The sequence below is a fragment of the Myotis myotis genome, unplaced genomic scaffold (assembly GCF_014108235.1).
Source record: "Myotis myotis isolate mMyoMyo1 unplaced genomic scaffold, mMyoMyo1.p scaffold_m19_p_2, whole genome shotgun sequence".
In the NCBI taxonomy this organism is placed as follows: domain Eukaryota; kingdom Metazoa; phylum Chordata; class Mammalia; order Chiroptera; family Vespertilionidae; genus Myotis; species Myotis myotis.
Window position 1 is genome coordinate 149,127,841 of NW_023416324.1, and position 19,772 is coordinate 149,147,612.

At 39.7% G+C, this 19,772-nt stretch overlaps 1 protein-coding gene across 1 annotated transcript in view; it reads left to right on the plus strand.

Annotated features, from left to right (window-relative positions):
* The window catches only part of CD96 (CD96 molecule), an 89,612-nt gene that overhangs the window by 36,742 nt on the left and 33,098 nt on the right, over positions 1 to 19,772 (plus strand). Inside the window, exons 6-8 of the mRNA XM_036351892.1 lie at positions 4,570 to 4,660; positions 7,260 to 7,448; positions 14,013 to 14,105. Of these exons, the coding sequence (XP_036207785.1) occupies positions 4,570 to 4,660; positions 7,260 to 7,448; positions 14,013 to 14,105 (373 nt within the window). The remainder of the gene's footprint in view (positions 1 to 4,569; positions 4,661 to 7,259; positions 7,449 to 14,012; positions 14,106 to 19,772) is intronic.

The window sequence follows — 19,772 nt, forward strand, 5'->3', positions numbered from 1 at the left end:
GTTGTAAATTCAGTAAGTAAAAAGCCAAAGAACTTACAGGAAAGGGAAGATTAAATAAAACACCCCCATTCAAATAAATATAGCCAATTGAGAAAAAATTTGGATTTGCTTTTTATTAGATTATGTAACTAGAATTGGAAAAGTGTAAATGTGATTAGCTCCTTCTCTCAGTTGGAATAGAATAAAGGGATAATCTGCCCTAACTGGTTTGGCTCAGTGGATAGAGCGTAGAGAGTCGGCCTGCGGACTGAAGGGTCCCAGGTTCGATTCCGGTCAAGGGCATGTACCTTGGTTGCGGGCACATCCCCAGTAGTGGGTGTGCAGGACGCAGCTGGTGGATGTTTCTCTCTCATCAATGTTTCTAACTCTCTATCCCTTTCCCTTCCTCTCTGTAAAAAATCAATAAAATATATTTTAAAAAAAAGAATAAAGGGATCAATAAAATATATTTTAAAAAAAGAATAAATTGCTTAATCACAATTTAAGCAAAAATACATTTTCATACATATTATAAATAAGTGAATATACATGTTTAAATTTAAGAAGAAAAATCTGCCAAGAAGAAACAGGAAGAAAAAAAAAGAAAGAAATAGGAAGAAAATAATTGAGTTATAGGAAAAATATAGAAATAGGCAGAGTAAAAAACAAATAGAGCCTGAGAGTAAAATTCCGAATGAAAAGGAAGGGGGTAAGGGTGTGGAGGAAGACTCCAGATAGGAATGAAGAGTTGGTAAAGACATAGATAATTTTTTTTAAGGTTTGTCTTTCTAGATTAAAAAGCTAAATGCTTTCAAAGTGATTCTTTGCAAAGCCTTTTGGGAAAGGTTTTGTCCAAATTTAGGGAAACTAATTATGGGTTAACTGACAAATGGTCACCATTTCAGTATTTCATCTGTGGAAATAAGGAAACGGTCAGTCTTACAGCCAGATTTAGATCTATTTCTCCTGACTCCTCAATCCCATAATGCTCCAACCATCTACTGGCTTCCCTCTGCTTCCAGGACAATGTTCCCAGCTCACACCTGGCCTAGGAACCCATTCCATCCGCCCAGCTTTGTGAATTCCCCACTACTTTCCAACAGAGACCACCAGTAGTCTGGGCTCATCTCTTCCCTGTCCACAAAATTCAACTTTGTTCTCTAAGTTACTTTCAGATTTCACTCTTCTCTGAACTCCTACAGAAATTTCCAAATACATTTGGCACTTATTATACAATTCTTTGTGCTATTCCTCACTTATTCCAGGTAGACTTAGAATAATGTGTTGGGGAAATCAATGATTTGGCTTGTCTCACAGAGGCAACAGGCACACAAAGAGTGAGCGAATGATTTAATTTAGAGTAGAGGAACAGGTCCCTGTGTGTGCTTGTATGTGTGTGCATGTAGACTTTTGTGCATATTTACTTCTTATTTTTTTTAAATGTAACATGTTTTTTTTTCATACTCATTTGGACCAAGTAGAAGTTTCCAAATAAAGACAGTTCTCTTTGCTCAGCAAAACCATATCTGCTGATGTTTCCTAAGATATTTGACTTCAACTTGAACTACTTTAGTCTACAGTTTTAGAGAGATTGGGAGGAGTTTCAGGACAAGAATTATATTCCTAAACAAAATCTTGGGACACAGTCTGGAGGTGGTATAGAATAATTGAAGCCTAAATCAGTCCATAAAATCTGAATTCAGAGAATCTACAAGAGTAAATCTTTTAAACATTTTTTTAAGTTGACAAGAAATTTTTTTTTGGTGAGATAGTACCTTTAAAAAGTAATGGAACCACCACTTGTTACTGATATTACCATACCATTGTCTTTTTTTGGGTTAACTGAGCATGGAGGAAATGAATCATAAGAGTGGTTAAAGGTATCCTATATAATAAAGAGCTAATATGCAAATAGTGTCATGCCCTCTCATTGCCATGCCATCACGCCTTAACTGCTCAGACACTCAACACTGGGGAGAGAGGAATGAGGACCATCCAGGTACAAATGAACTCGTGAGAGAGGAATGGGGACCAGCCAGGCTGCGGCCCGGGAGAAGGACAAGCCACCTGACCCATGGTCCTGGGTGCCAGTGGCTGCACCTGCACCTGCAGCCTAGGAGAGGGACAGGCTACCTGCCCCACAGTCCTGGATGCTAGCAGTTGGGGCTGCGGCCCAGGAGAGGGACAAGCCACCCACCCCATGGTCCTGGGTGCCAGCAGCTGTGCCTGCACCTGCAGCCCAGCCCGGGAGAGGTACAAGCCACCCGCCCTGCAGTCCCAGGTGCCTGTGGCTGGCCAGAGGGAGGGAATCCTGAGTCCTGGGTTCAGGGCAAGGCAGAGGCAGTTAGGGGTGATCAAACTGGCAGGGGAGCAGTTAGGGGCGATCAGGCAAGCAGGCAGAGGGGTTAGGGGCAATCAGGCAAGCAGGCAGAGGGGTTAGGGGCGATCAGGCAGGCAGGCAGGTGAGCGGTTAGGAGCTGGCAGTCCTAGGTTGCAAGAGGCAGTTGGACATCCCCCAAGGGGTCCCAGATTGGAAAGGGTACAGGCTGGGCTGAGGGACCACCCCCCCCCCATGCACAGATTTTGTGCACCAGGCCTCTAGTTGATATAATAACACTACATTTCCTATAACTTTTACATCATAGAGATAATCATCAATCTTTGGCATTTTATTGGATTAAATAAACTGAATTATTTTTTCTTTACTTAAAAGGAATATATTTTAGGGGACCTATTTTACTTTTGATTTTTTTTAGGACAGAAAGTGAAGCAATTTCACAGATCTGCATTCTTGCCACTGCGTGTATCTCCACTTTCAAGTGTTGAATGAGTGGGAAAATGGGAGCTGCAATGGTTGATCCTGCCCATCTTGGATACACAATAGATAAATTCCTCTGAAAGTTTTAGATATTTTCTTGAGATTTTTGTAGTGACATACTGAGGTATGCTACACTGCACCTCAGTAGGATCTCACCAGAGGAATGTAAGTTAGTATGTTTAAATTTGGTTTCTCAGCTCTGTAGAAGGTCCAGACTCTTCGGGGCTAACTAGTCTGTGGGGAAATTGGCACACCGAGCATCACATACAGCTAATGGTTCTTTATTAGTTAACTAGTATATGCATCAATTGGGAAATATTTGAGAACTAAAAACAAGGACTGGTAATATGTAAAACTACACACATCTCTTGATGAGAAAGCAAGTAATTATAAATGGAATTGTTATTTTTCAGTATCTCAGATAAAATAATGAGGATCCAATAAGTCTTATTGGATATTTTCACCAAGCTATTGAAGAAACCACCATCTCACGAAGAACAAACACAGTGTTGAAAATAAAACATAACTAATCCTACCTCTAAACTTTCTAGTTTTGTGACATAAACAACCTGTTCTTCTATTTCTCTCTTATTTCAATACATGTGTTTTACCAGGAGATATTTTGGCCTGGGATTGAGGTAATATAGTTCCCAATTTGTGCTATCAACTACATCCCACACCCTTTAGCTAGTCTGTGATTCTGTGCTTTGGTTTTCCCATCTGTCAGGTGACAATAATAAGGTGTATCTTTCTTACCCTATAGTATTAATATAATAAAATGAAAATGGATTATGGAAAACTCTCTACAAGTCAAAAGTGAGATACTTATAGTAAAGGGTTTCTGTGGCCACTGCTACAAATAATATTTTATATTGTGCTGAGCTCAGCACGGCCAGGGGTAAACCTGAGGGGGATGGAGGGGGAAGGATTAAAGAAGACAGACAAGAGAATAAAGCTGGGGCTAGGTGGGATGCTGCTCTCAGATGGAGAGACAGTGCCACAGCCTGCAAGCTGAATCTTTATTTTATAGCCAGATCCCACAAGACAAAGTAAGGGCGTGGTCAAGATGTTTGCAATGTTCTCGGGGGGTTCGAATCTACTCAATTACATGCACCTGAACTCTATCAAGCTTTGTTTTGGCAGCAGTTGCTACACATCCCGAAGCCTACATCACTCAGCCACCTGGGACCACAGGTTCAGACCATGAGGGCAAGCTTACAATTATAGCCTTTGGCTATAATTGTGCTGGGAGGGCTTTGCCCTTCAAGCTGGGACTTGCACGTGACTTTGCCATGAGAGGACTGTGCCCTCTCATTAGTCCAAGGCTTGAACCTGTCTAAACCCTGTAGCCGCTCTCTACATTATATTATTTGGGGAATGGAAATAACCAAAGTGTAGCATTTATTCTAACAGAATATTCTTCTCTGGCCTCTGCCTGTTAGAGCTTCTCCCTTCTATCTTTTCATTTCCATTTACTACTATTTTATTCTGCCTGTGCAGAGCTGTGATTTTCCTTTTACAAAACCAGTAATCCAGATTTGCAACACCAGTATTGTCCTGGATTCTAGCCATTAATTTATAACATCTTTATAAAGAGAAAGTCTATTTGTAATTCAAATTTTTCACACAACCTCTTAAAACATGGCATTGTTAAAAGTGGAGAAAATGTTTTCTGCCAATTTGCCTTTTGTGAGAGTTGGTGGAGATGTAAGGGGTATTCCGTACTTCTGAACTTGCAAATAATTCTTCCTGTGTCTTGTATTTACACCCAGAGAACATTTACCTGCTCACTGAGGAATGTATTTCCTACAGCAAATCTCACATGGTTTATAGACAGAAGTTTTCCTCAAGGTGAAAGAGAAGGTAAGGAAATCATTCAATGGAAATGGGTTTGGCAAAGAAAGAAAACAAAGAACAATAGAAATTGAGGTTGCTTAAGTTTATCTTGGCATTTAAGGACAGTTCCCATTCCAAAAAAAAAACAGCCACTTTAAATGCCACTTTCTGATACTCATCTGGCTCCTCCAAGAGGATGGGGGTATCATTTCCCAGGATGTGAGAAATACACTTGACTTCATCAACTTATATATAAACACTAATGTTTTATTTCACTGTTAGTAAAAGCAGAACTTTTAGATGAGGGCAAAAAGTTTAATTCAACATACATTTAGTAATAATTTCATATAATTTAATTAACTTAGTACCACTGCTTTAAGTCAATAAATGAGTGATTTCTACATTTTCTTATAAGGACCTGGGTGGAGTGGGGGGTAGGGGAGGGAGGGCACTGGAGGAAGTGCACATAGAGAACTTGGCTCCATGACAAGGAACATGCTCACCTGGAGAATTAAAAGTTCCTGGGGCAGGAACACATTGAAATAAGCTCAGGTGAGACTACACAAAGCTATATTTTTCACAGGTAATAAACATGACCACCTTTGCTGGAACAATCCCAGCCATCCCCTGCCTGGCACAATAGCCTTTCTCCTGAGTCATTTCTCCTCAATGTGCAACATATTTTCAACAGTAACTGAACCACACAGTTACTGCATTATTTTTTTAAATAATGAACTTAAAAGTTGGTGTTCATGAATCATTGTGTTAATGCAGTTGATTCATTTTGAAACTACTATTGGTTTTGTTATTAGTTCCCTTTAAAACCAGTTCACCCACCATAATGACAGGATGCAATCCTGATAATATCTGTTAAATGTCATTATATGTATGTTCTCCTGTTAAATAAGCCCTGTTTGATGTGTCCATTATGTTACTTCAAACTAAAGGGGTTGGTTTGCCTACTCATCAAAGCCCAATATGATGTGAAGGGTAGTTTTCAGCAAAGAAAGTACAGTAAAGGTTTATTTGGGGAATTGGCACCAAGCCCAGAGGCATAGGTAAGCCAGTACTCTGAAACCTGGTTCTCCAATGACCTCTGGGTGATAGATTAATTATATAGGGGGGAAATTATTAGTCAAGGTGGCTAAGGGAGTTGGGGTTCTGGGCTCTACTGATTCCTCGGAGCCAAAGCAAAGGGAGGAGATGATCATTGCATCGGGTCCCGATGTTGCATGGCGTCATCCTGTCTGATTTCATGAGGATGTGGTTAGTAGTGGTAGGGTTGTTCTGCTCTCATGGGCCTGGGGCTAAAACATAACTGAGGTCAAGATGTTATCTTGAGTTTAGCAGAAACTTTGCTCTCATGGTTGACAGACCTGAGGCTTTGTTCTTAAGACAGAAGTCTGATGCTGACCAGAACCTAACGTCCTAAGGGCTTAATGATTGAAGAGTGGACGTGCAGTATGTGCACAGGTAGAAGGATCTGGTTGAAAGGAGGCAAGTGAGCCATAGCAATATTAGGTTGGACAAGGCTAGCTTGAATTAAGGAGAAAATGATATTAGAGAAATGAAGTTCCTGTGCAGTTATAATTACACTCCCAACTATAAGGCCGGATGGTGTGGTCAGAGTTCTACCAGCATATAACTACATTTAGTTATGAGTTTGGCCAGTAATAAATTCAGAACTAGCATGTAGAGCCTTTAATGTAAAGACACTGTGAGAGTTCAGAAAGTTATGGCCTATGATGACAGACAGTTTTACTTTAAATCCCTGCCACCATGTGTGCTGTTTGGAAGTTGGACTAACAGTGGCAGTTAAACAGGGTTTTATTTCTAAAGAAGACTCACAGGACCCAACATGACAATGGTTATAAATCTGCAGCTTATTGCAGGAAAAGGAAACAATAAGCAACACCATTAAAGTAAAGATATGCATGACATGTACATTTGCAACAAGGGGTCCAGTGCTGTCGGGCATGGGCTCGTTGGTCCTCCCTCTGTAAAGGGGACCTGTGGAAGGGGGAACCACTGATACGGCACAGAGCACCTCAGAGTTTCAGCTGAGGTCATTTTATAGCGTCCTGATCACTTAGGCATATCCCTGCTGTGTATCCAGATTCCACAGCAGAGCCCTCAAATTCCCCTGGGCCCTGGTTACAATCCAAACAATCCTCTTAATCAGTGGTTCTCAACCTTCTGGCCCTTTAAATACAGTTCCTCCTGTTGTGACCCAACCATAAAATTATTTTCGTTGCTCCTTCATAACTGTAATGTTGCTACCGTTATGAATCGTAATGTAAATGTCTGATATGCAGGATGGTCTTAGGCGACCCCTGTGATAGGGTCGTTCAACCACCAAAGGGGTCGTGACCCACAGGTTGAGAACCGCTGTTCTTAACTCATTTCACATCTCCATCAGGGACCAATGCCATGCAGCAGCCTCAGCAAACAGTTCCAGTTAATTCTGGGCCTGCTGGAACATACCCTCACTGCCCAGATACTGCCATTGGACACCTTTTGACTCTCCTTTACTGTAAACCAAACTGTCTCCCGCCAGGCCTTGGCATCATGGTATGGCTCATGCCAGCAATGTGAGTGACTAATCTTGCTCTTATTCGTCTTGTAGAAATATACATTACAAATGAAGAGAGAAAAGACAAAAGTGGATTTTTGAACATAAAGTCTGTTTTCACAAGGGTGTATGGCAATGAACCAGCCCAATCAAACAACCTGACCATCTGGTGTGTGGCTCAGACTCCAGTGCCTGGAAATAAAGTATGGAATATCTCATCTGAAAAGATCATTTTTTCCTTGGGTGAGTAGTCTGCTAATAAGGTCAACAAGGGGTGGCCAAGACTGCCATAAGTTCAGAGTGTTTCTAATTGGAACAAATAGAATACTCATTATTTCCATGATTTTTAATCTAGCTACACAACTCAAAATTACTAAATTTCAAAGTAACAAACATTTTTTGACAAATGGGACCCTACTGAAAAAGTATTCTTTAAATAAAAAGCTGACTCAAGAATGTTTTCAAGAATTTCAGGTGAATACAGAACATTTTCTTTGCAAATTCTATTAATTCTATTAATAATAACTCTTAACTAACTGACATTAACACTACTATATTAATGATCAAGAGAGATGATCATTTAGCATTTTTAAAAAATCCAAAAATTCCTTCTGGATTGCTAAAAACATTCAAGTAGATATAGCACAATGGCTAAACCATGTATAAGATATAAATACTTTAAGGATAGGGACTGTATCTTGCTTTAGTACCCCTGGTTTGAAGCACAGAGTCAGGCACAAAGAAGATTTTTATGACAAAATTGATATGTAGGATCATTCTACATATTTCAACATTTGACTAACTTGATAAAATAATGAAGATATTACTACATAAAAGAGATGAACATATGTTTTGACAAACACTGTGACAACAGATTACCTATAAAAATAGAAATTTGTAATGAAAACCATCAAATATGCATATATAATAGTAAAGTAATGCCTATAAAACTTAAATAGATTTGCAAGTCATTAATAAACTCTGAAGGACTATTAACATCTTTACCACCTTCCTATTTTCAGAAGTATTGTAGTCTATAGCATACTCATGAAAGCCAGAATAATTGCTGAAGAAAAGAGTTTCCCTCTGATTCACTCTGCATCTTGGGTCCTTCCCAGTCCTGTCACAAATGCAGGCAGTTGGTTCCTGAGATCCTTAACCAGCAAAGGTATATGTATATCTCAGTGCAAGTTCATTCCCCACTATTCAGAAACAAGTGCCTATTTGATACTGGGACAGTAGCACCACCCCCATCCCTCCTATAACTAACTCTCTCTCTCTCTTTCTCTCTCCATATTATATATATATATATATATATATATATATATATATATATATATATATATATATATATATCCTTATTCAACTTTGCCTAATTCTTTCAAAAATAAATACACCTTCTTTGCTGAAGGCTGGGTATAGTTAGGGTGCAGTCTTGGAACATTAAAGGTAACTGATTCTCACATAGTTTTACCAATAGCTTTGGCAGAACCTAAGGACATGAACTAGAGACCAAAGGACCTCAAATTCCAAAGAGAACTGTATTTCTGTCATAAACATATGTTTAAAAGAACAATATTTTGTGATGTTAAAACTGCTTGTGTTTTTGTTCAAAGACTTTTTTAAAGCAGTTTCAGCTTCACAGCAAAAAAGAGAGGTACAGAGATTTACTGTATACACCCCATCCCCACCCCCACCCCCGCACACACATGCATTTTCTCCCTCATTATCAATATCACATACCAGAATATGCATTTGGTACAATTGGGAAACCTACATTGAACATCATAATTATCCAAAGTCCATAGCTTATTTTAGGGTTCATTCTTGGTGCTATGCATTTGGACAAATGTATAATAATTTGTACCTATCATTACAGTATCATATACAATCATTTCACTGCCCTAAAAATCCTCTGTGCTTCACCTATTCATCCCTTTTCTCCCACATCCAACCAACCCTGGCAAATACTGAGCTTTTTTTACTATCTCTATAGACTTGCTTTTTTGGAATGTTATATTAAAATCATACAGTATGTAGCCTTTTCAGATTGCCTTCTTTCATTCAGTAATATGCATTTAGGTTTCCTCCATGTCTTTTCATGGCGTGATAGCTCAATTTTTTATGTTAGCATTGAATACTATTTTGTTGTATGCTTGTACCACATTCATCTACTGAAGGACATCTTGGTGGCCTCCAACTTTTGGCAACTATACATAAAGCTACCATAAACATTCATATGCAGATTTATATGCCATCATGAGTTTTAGACTACTTTGCTATATACCAAAGAACACAATTGCTGGATTGTATAGTAAAAGTATGTTTAGTTTTGTAAGAAACCACCAAACTGTCTTCCAGAGTAGTTGTATCCTTTTGCATTCCCAGCAGCAATGAATAAGAGTTTCTGATGCTCCCCATCCTCATCTGCGTTTGGTGTCAGTGTTCTGGATTTTGGTCATTCTGTAGAGATATTTCATTTTTTTAATTTCCATTTCTCTGGTGACATGTGATATGAAGCACCTTTTCATATGCTTATTTGACATCTGTATATCTTCCTTGGTTCAGTGACAAAAGTTTGGCCCATTTTTTAATCAAATAGTTTGTTTTCTTAATGTTGAGTTTTAAGAGTTCTTTGTATATCAGATGTGCTTTACAAATGTGCTTTATCAGATGTGCTCTTACAAATATTTTCCTCCCAGTCTGTAGCGTATCTTCTCATTTTCTTGAAGTATATTTATTTTTAAGATTAGAAAATAAAGAATATTTTTTTTTTGTTATTCCTCGCCTGAGGATATTTTTCCATTGACTTTTATTGAGAGTGAATGAGAGAGGGAAAGACAGAGAGAAACATCGATGTAAGAGAAACACATCGATTAGTTGCCTCTTACATGCCAGGGAGGAGCCTGCAACCGGGGTACATACCCTTGACCAGAATTAAACCCAGGATGCTTTGGTCCACAGGCCAGTGCTGTATCCACTGAGCCAAACTGGCTAGGGCAAAAGTAATGAATATTTCAAGGTAATAAGGAAGAGCATTCATTCTGATACACAAAGCACATGATAATTCCAATATTATAGAAGAGCCTTGGATCTAATATAATTTTAGGATCTGAGAAGATGGTTATTTTTAAAATTTTATAATGAGTTTTTATCCTTTATGGTAAAATATGAAAGACAATAAATCTTGAAGAGTCCGTTTTCCCCAAAATATAGCTTGTGTTCCAGTCACAGTCTGACATACATCTTTGTGAATGATGTAGAAGATGCAGTTGAGACTCCATAAAATAATGTCATCCCTCCATCATAGTTTTCTATTTGTTATTGTCCTTAAACACTCCCAAACATGCTTTCTCTGCCTGTGGTGGTACCACCGGATGCCATATAAACACTGGAGTTAACTTCTCATGATTTGTCTAAGAGTCATTGCCGTATCAAGCTATTGTTGACAGATAGTAAGATGAAAACACAGAAGAAAAATCTGTTGTCTCTGAGTGCTAAGGCAGAGAAATTCTGGAACCATTGCAGAGCAGAAACGAGATTAGTGAGAGGAGAGCAGTTTTTGCTGCCTTTTATTCCCAGAGAAGAGTAACAATGTTAGAAGGCTGTAAAATAACAAGGTCTGAGGTGCTCTCTTCCCACCTAACCCAGTCTCCCAGGAAGTTCAAATGCTCTGTGATTCTTACTAGGAAAACTCAGGAAGGGAATGGGTCAGGGTCGAGGTGATTGGCAGCTCATCAAGCAGTTATTTGAGTACCAGAGCCTGTAGACTCCTGTAATTGCCAACAGTATATTTAAAAAAATATATACTTTTCCAAAAATATCCTCTCCTGCTGGCGTAGCCTATTGGTATGTGAACTATTGTAGCAATGCGGAGTCCATCTTGGGGCATACACAAAGTGTGTTTTGTTTTGCTGAGTGTGAATACCCCCTGGGGAGGGTAATATCCTGGCTGTCATCAGGCTTGGCTGAGATATGTTTATTAAATGGATTTCCAACTGTAACTGTTAAGGTCAAGACCTTTGGGATTAGAAAGAGAGTTAAGGATTAATGAGTTCCGTGAGTGTGTGTGAGTGTGCATGTGTTTTGGGGATGTAAAGAGAGTATTAAAACGGGATACGTCAATAATGGGAGGAGAGAACCATTGAATATTGAGATGGGATGTGCCAGACGAATACTTCCTATTATGTCCCTCATACAACAAAGGACCTTAATATGGATACAAATCACCCAAGGATCTTGTTAAAATGCAGACTCTGATTCAGTAAATCAAGGGGGTGGGCCTGCATTTCTGCATTTCCATTAAGTTCCTAAGAGAAGTCAAGAGCCACATTTTGAGAAGCATGGGCCTAGCATGCTCTGGAGTGCACTTCTAGGTGGAATAACTGAGGGGGGTTCAAGCTCTAAGGAAGTCCTAAAACTGAGCCAGCTGCTTTACTCTATGAGCCAGACACATGGTCATTGCTGCCCACTGCTGGTCCTGAGGGCCCTGACAGGCCTGCTGCAGAGCGGACACACCCGGAAACAAAGTGAGTTGCTTTTGGCCAGTAGCTCAACCCCTGACAACATGATGGCCTGAAAACTGGCTGACATGTGCTTGCTAAATTCTGCATTTGAGTTTCAGAAAATAATTTTTTCCCTGTTAGGTTTTAGCCACTCATTTTTATTTACCCCCTGAGTTTTGTTTTGACTGAGGCAGAGTTTCGACTTTGCAGGCCAATCTGAAACCAGAAGGATATTTTTGGCCTCAAGTTTCATGTTGAAAGCTCTACATGGCTTTTGTCAGACGGGGAGGAGTTCCTGGGAGACTGGGGTAGGTGGGGGAGGGAGCATCTCAAACACTTTTATCTTGCAGCCTACCAACACTGTTACTCTTATGAAAGGCAACAAAAACTGCTCTCCTCTCACTCTCTTTCCGCTCTGTAATATTCCCAGAATTTCTCTGCTTTAGCACTCAGAGACAACAGATTTTTCTTATATGGATACTACATAAACAAATGGGCATGGCTGTGTTCCAATAAACTCTGTTTGCAAACATAGGCAGTAAGTGGGATTTGACATGTGAGCCACAGTGTGGCAACCTCTGTGCTAAGGAATCCACAGAGAAAAACACCTCCGCATCATATTTCCAAGTGTGTGCTCCGACTGATGAAGGTTATTCCTTTGGAAGATAAGGCTCATGATGCACCCGTAGTCAGCTCTGTACTTAAAGCTGGACTTCTTCTTTCCAATGTTAAGAGGGAATTTGTAGGCACTGAATCATCATCCACTGCATGAAATACAAAAATACAAAGTGAGGAGCAAAATAATTACTTCTCTGGAAGGGCATGCCCAATGAGTAAGAAGGCCTTTGCAGGGTAAACTCTGAACACATCATAAAGCTCCTTAGGCTTCTTTAAGTTTGAGGAAGTGCACCCCAGGAGGTTTGGGGTGAGAAAGTGTTAGAAACAGCATGCACAAAGATCAAGCGCTCAGAGAGAGCATATCGTGTTTAGGAAACGGGGCTGAGCTACCAGCTGCTGGATGGAGAATGTGATCTGAGAGAGATGTAAAAGATGACAGGCAGCATCAGGAAATGAAGTCAGTCGGGGATGTGATAGGGGCCAAATCATGATCAAATGTGCACATCATGCTAAGTGGTCCATCTTGCTTGGGATGGCATGTGGAGAAGAAGATGGTCATTCTACTAACCTATTCATATACTCTCCACATAACTACCCTCTTCCAGCTCCGCAGAGATTAATAACAAGGAATCATGTGTGTGATAGCAAATCAGAGCCAGCTGTTAGTGCCACCTACAGCCAATAGCAGTAACAACATTACCACCAAGAAAAATAAAACATAGATGCATCTAGATGACAATAAGAAATTCCTCCCAATATGCTGTGGTTTCAAGTGACATAATTTTAAAAATATATACTTTTCCCTTAAATTAAACTACAGAATAGAACCAAAGGTATAATTTGTAATCAAATATCCAAATAATTGACATCAGATATGTGGTATTATATCCAATGGCATTTTATAGAAAATCACAAAATCGCCTAGCCTCGAATTCACTTACCCATATATAACCCACATATTCTTAAAGTCAGTAGATCCTTTTGGCATTTGTAAATTATTTTGTATTGTTAATAGGAATATTTTACAGTAAAATAATGGAGGCTTTAAGGAATTGACATGGATATATAATAAGTCAAATGACATATTCCAGCCTCTCTTTCATTAAACCCCCTCCCACACACAGAGAGGAAAGTACAGCCAAATAAAAATTTTATGAAAGAAATAGGCATTTTAGAAAAAGCATAATCATACCATCAATCTTAAGTTCATTGGTATTATATCCAGTCTGATAGTTGTATCATTGTTTCTATGCTTGCTGATAAAACAATTTTTATGGGTTTATGGATTTGTGAACTGTGTGGTTACTTTTTAAATACTTCAGATATTAGCTGCTGTGATTGCTTTACTAGGTCTTGGTTAAATGTACTTTCTCCAGAGAGCTTTCCTTGACCTCCCGAACTTGTTCGGTGCCCCTCCTTTGCCTCCCCCTGGCCCCCTTCACTTTGACTCTCACAGCATCAACACAGGCCTGGCTCCCCACCTATCCTCTAGCTGTATGCTTTTTAAAGACAGCCCCAGGCCTCTGTTATTTGCCATTTTGTACCACTGCCTTGCCTGTGAAAAGGCCTCAATAATGATTTGTTACATGAATAAACAAAGTTGGGGTGGGGGAGACTAAGTCAATACTTTATCTTTCTATTGTAGTACTTTTATTCATGATAAATTTCTGCTTTGTCCTTTCAGGCTCAGTAAACCCTCCGACAGAACCTGCACTAGGTATTACAGAATCTACCCTTGGCGCCCAACCTTCTCCAGCCAACGACGTGTCTCCCACAGGTAAGAATATTTTCACACTGTTTTAATTTCCATGTCCCATTAATCCTTTAAGAAAGCATACTGATAAAGAAAAAAATTTCAAAACACGTGTGTCATTCATGAGCTTTTCTAATCTATGATATTTCAGATAAACATATAAGTACTGTTCTCGAGGTTTCCAAGAGTTAGCACAACTTCCAAAGTTCTTCACTTAAAGTCCTAGGAAAACCAGGGTGAATAAATATTCAGTGAGAAATTAAATTTTGTATTATATTATTAAGTAGGTTAATAAATTGACAGCCCTCCTCCGTCTAAGTGGGATGTTTAAGAAATTGATTGTAAACAGAGATTCTGTGGACCAAAGGTAGGTAGATAAAATTTTAAATTTAAATTTGTCCTGGTTCAAATTAATTTTGACCAAGTTGATTAGTTAGGACTATGAATTCAGCCTCACAGGGACATTATTAATAATGGAGATCAGGCTGGGTTACTGTTTCTGCAGCAAAGAAATAACACTGACTTTCCGAAGTTGGCAAACAAATTATAAATTTCTATGTTCATGTCCTGTGTATTTAACAAAGAACTGTGGTGACTATCTCTAATACAAAAATATATATATTCTATGAAGAGTAGAAGTAAAGTTTTCGTTCTTATTTAATTCAAGCTATTAATTTTAGCTCAAAATGAGAACTGAAAATGGAATGAAACAAAAGTGGTCAGTAGGGATGAACAATTCCTGCCTGCAGCCTTTGGCAGATAGCTTGCAGCCACTGTCACAGGTTGATACCTCTCAGAAAATAAAGAGCGAGGCAGAGTGAGTACTACCTGCAAATCAGAAAGTTTACATTCATGTGATTTTTTTCTAGTTCTTAAGGTTTTGTCATTTTCCTTTTAAAGTTTCTTTTTCTTTCACTTATAATTCATCATTCAGAAATAAGCCATTATAGATTTTGATATGCTTCATTTAACAAATATTAGCATATTCCAAATAATACTTTAAATCTGTACGGTACTCTGTGGGTGTCTATTGCTTCATAACAAATCACCCCAAAATTTAGCAACTTATATAACACTAGAGACCCAGTGAATGAAATTTGTGCATGGGGGTCGGGGGGAGCGGGTTCCCTCAGCCTGGCCTGCAACCTCTTGTAATCTGGGACCGCTGGCTCCTAACTGCTTGCCTGCCTGCCTGCCTGATTGCCCCTAACCACTCTGCCTGCCTACCTGATCACCTGCTTGCCTGACCACCCCTAACTGCCTCTACCTGCCTGCCTGATCACCCCTAAGCACTCGCCTGCCTGCCTGATCACCCCTAAGCACTCGCCTGCCTGCCTCATCACCTCTAACCACTCTGCATGCCTGCTTCATCACCCCTACCCACTCTGCCTGCCTGCCTGATTGACTGCCTGCCTGATAGCCCCTAACTGCTCACCTGCCTGCCTGATTGCCCCTAATCACCTCTGCCTAGGCCCCCACCACAGTGGCTTTTTCTGGAAGAAGAGGAGAATTAGGCTCCACTTGTTGAAGGGACTGTATCGAAGTATTTGTGAACAAATTAAAACCACCATGTTCAGTCACTTAGAAAATGTTTGCACATAAAATATAATGTGGTGTGATCTTCTTTATTCTGATAGCCAGACAGAACAAGTGTTATCATTCCCATTTTCCAGATGGGGACACTAAGATGCTGAGAGCATAAATGGTCACATGACTAGTAAGTGGCCAAGTTAGTATTCATACTAATGTCTTCTGATGCTAAATCTAGTTCTCACCACATTAGATATCATGTTTTCTCCAACTGGTCTAAACACTTCATGAAAACAAGGAGCATATTTGTTTTACATCCTAGCACATGTCTAGCACAGAGTAGGCCAGTAAAAAAATACTAGTTGAATAGATGAATGAATAAAAGAATTAATGAAAATAATGTACCTTCATTATGTAGCTATCATTAATAGACTCCATATTATTTTAACACATGATCATTTGTTCCTGCCTTCTAAAAAGTTGCAGTGTACTTGGATAGAGATGACATGCATACATGGAAATGATAACTCAAAATCATAAAGTGAGAGGTGTTGCATCTTATAGGATTAAAATGCACAAGGTGAGGTACAGACCAGTAAGCCTTAGGCTTTGAGCAAAGAAAGGTCCCTATGAGTTTATAGACTCAGATGTTACCTAAGAGAGATGAAATAAGGCAGGCAGGAGAGTGGTTAGGGATGATCAGGCAGGCAGGTGATCCAGGTAGACCTGATTCTTGAAATGTGTGTTGTATTGATTTGACTCGGTTGAGAGCTTGATAAACATTCTAAACAAAGAGAACAAACTGAGCAGTGGTTCATTGGCAAAAATGTTTGTGAGATTTTGAGAAAATGTTTGGAGCTAAGCTTGGGTCCGAGAGTGGGACTGTGCAGCAGAGAAGCACCAATGAATATTGGAAAATGCAGAATAAAGAGAGCCTTAAACCTCAGCCTAAGGATCCCAAATAATCTCCCTTAGGAAGTAGGTCAGGGACCCCATTGAACAATAATTCCTTTATTACATATTGATTGAGCATTTGGTGTGTACCAGGTGCTCTTCTAGGTGCTGGAAATACAACAATGAACAAAAGAGAAAGAAAAGGGTGCTCTCATGACAGTTACATTCTTCCAATTAAGAGCAGAAATGAATGTCTTCTAGCTGAGTTTCCTATGAGGTTGGTTGACGCATGCTGTCATGTGTTTCCATCCGACCAAGCACTATTCTTATTTCTGTGAAGAGAGTCAAGGAAAGGGAAAGGACGGTATTACCCTTAAATCTACTGTTTACTGCAGCTCTAGTATTTGAGAAGGAAGGAGAGCACACATAAATATATTTGTTAGAAAACAGAAAAATGCTACCTGTCTTCTGTCACACTATAATGATATAGTTGGGAAATTTCTGAAGATTTAAAGATCTCCTTAAAATAAGATCCTGCCATATTGGACTGTTTTGTTTATTATTTATTTATTTATTTATTTATTTATTTATTTATTTATTTAATTTTTCCTTTTAAGTTTCAAGTGCGCATTTTTATGATACAAAATCTGTAGGTGCCCTGACCAGGAATTGAACCAGTGACCTTTTGGTGCATGGGATGATGCTCAACCAATTGAGCCACACCAGCCAGGGCAGGACTGTTTTAGATCCTTGGTTCTCACCAGTGTAGTTTTGTCCTCCAACCCCTCAGGGACATTTGGTAGTGTGGGGACATTTTTGATGACCACAGTGAGAAGGGGGGAGGGTTACTAGCATCTAATATGGAGAGGCCACAGGTGCTGTTAAATAGTGTACATTTTGTAGGACAGGATGTCTACAACCTCTACAACAAAGATTGCCTGGTCCAAACATCAACAGTGCTGAGGCTGAGTAACCCTGTTTTAAATTAGGCTCTGATTTAAGAGTAGTTTTGTTTGTTTGTTTGTTTTGCTTTATAAAATTTCAACCTCTGTCAAGATAGTAACAATAGATTATGTTTGGAACAATTCTGAGTCTGATTTTTATGTCCAAAAAACCCCACATGTTAAATCAATGGCTGAGTATATCTAAATAAAATTTATTTTCTTAGAATAATCTCTGAATTACAACTGGAAACCCAAATTTTGTCTTAGTAAGCTGTAAGGTAATGAGGACTAGCTGCCCCAAAAGCTGGTAGGATTCACCCTCCTGTGTTCCTTAAGAAAAGAAGTGAGCGAGATGGAACATGTCCTGGGAACCAACGTCAAAGGCTATAGTTTCATTTCAGATTCTAAGATGTAATGAACTACATAGTTCAATCATAATTATGAAGCTACATATTTTGCTGCAAACATCCAATTTGTATTTTCCCCTCAATGAAAGGATATTTTTTTAAACAAATGTTGACAAAAATGAAAAGAATATTCTTTAACTAGAGGAGACTGTGTAACTCATAACAAACTTCAAGAGCTACCCAGGGAAACATAGTTCAATTCAGCCTGAACTAATTGGTGTTTGCTGAGTCCCGGCTGCATTTTCTGTCCTCAAAAAAGGAAAAGACGTGAGGCTGACAAGCTAAAGGGCCAGATGAAACATGCCCGAGTGCAGCAATCCGAGACAGCTGACAAATCCAGGGTGGGACAATACTGGCATAAATCAGGGGTTTCTCCTGCCCCAGGATCGCCCGCTCTCTGCCTTCTACAGATTATTTATTCAACAACAATTAAACATTGAGTGACTGCAGCGTGCCAGGCATTTCTGAGGTGCTGGGATACGGTGATAGACAAGACAGGCACGGCCAAGTTACACTGAGCTTATGCTCTAGCAGGACCTCCTGCCTAGCCTTCCATTTCACTGCCCACCAGGCCCCCGACCCTTCTCATTTTATGCCTGTGAAGAATCCTTTAACCTGATGATATTGATTTTAATATTAAGCCCTCTGTAAAAATTTAGCTGGTCCCCACAGTGTGAATATTTCCTCTCTTGGACACCTTGAATAACCATCAGCCAGGTCTCTAGGTGAATACACCTGATCCTTGGCAAGTGGGGGATCGGATACTGAGGGTACAGACTGAAAGCAGCTGCCCAGGGGGTGCAACAAAACTACTAATTTATGAGCAAGTATGTCAGAAAGGGCGGGGGGGGGGGGTTAAATTGGAAACTGTGCCTTTGGATAAGGTGAGTCAAATACAAATCACAGGGGAAGCAGACCAGATCAGTTGTGTGCCTACATATTGGTTCTAAAGCTAAGAGGGGTTTTCAGGGAGAGCCTGTAAGGCAATGAGAAGACTCTGGTGATGTGTTGTGACAGCAACTTCAGACACCTTCCCTGGTCATGTCATGCCTGCCTTGGGGTGTCCAGATGCCTCCATTGCTGGCTGAGAGCTTTTGCCACTGTCAAAAGTAGCCAGGCACTGAGAAGTAAGGAAAATAAGTGAGTGCTGAGGGTGAGGGGATTGGAATTGGAGAAGTCTGCACAAGGAAGTCTGGAAGGAGATATGGCCCCAAATGGAAGAGAGATGAGAGACAGATATTCAGACAATAGTTTTGATAAATAAAATAAGGTGAATGCAGGATGTAAAAAGACAAGCGTGATGCGTGCTGGCAGTGCTTATTGGGGTGGGAGTGGCTGGAAGGTTGCTCAGCTGTGGTGGAACTAGATGAGGGTGAGCTTAAGTTAATGAACTATGGACTTGGGCTGTGATCTGAACATCACCAAACAGTCACTGTGGCTTTTTGAATATGTGCATAATGTGAGTAAAACAAAAGCTGATGTGTATGGTAAGTAGTAGCAACAAGAACAGGGAGCAGGAAGGCCAAGTGATGTAGATTTTAAACAATTTAAAGGGATGATGGTCTGAACTAGAATGGGCATACGTAGAAATGGAGAGTACTGGAACAGGAGGCTCAGCAGGGTTGTCTGCCTAAATATGGGGAAGGGGGGATAAAAGGTTTTTAGAAGACTATCACACAAAGGCCTTCCAATTCTTGCCTTAGTAATTACCGAAAGTGTTCTACCAACTGACATGATTGTATTAATAGTACCAAGCAATAATATTAACAGTATTTGTTAATATTCAGCCTGAACTAATTGGTGTTTGCTGAGTCCCGGCTGTATTTTCTGTCCTCAGTGATTCTAATGGGTCTGATGCCATTCTAAAGTAGTAAATGTATTACTTCTTTTAATATTCTTAACAACATTAATATAGG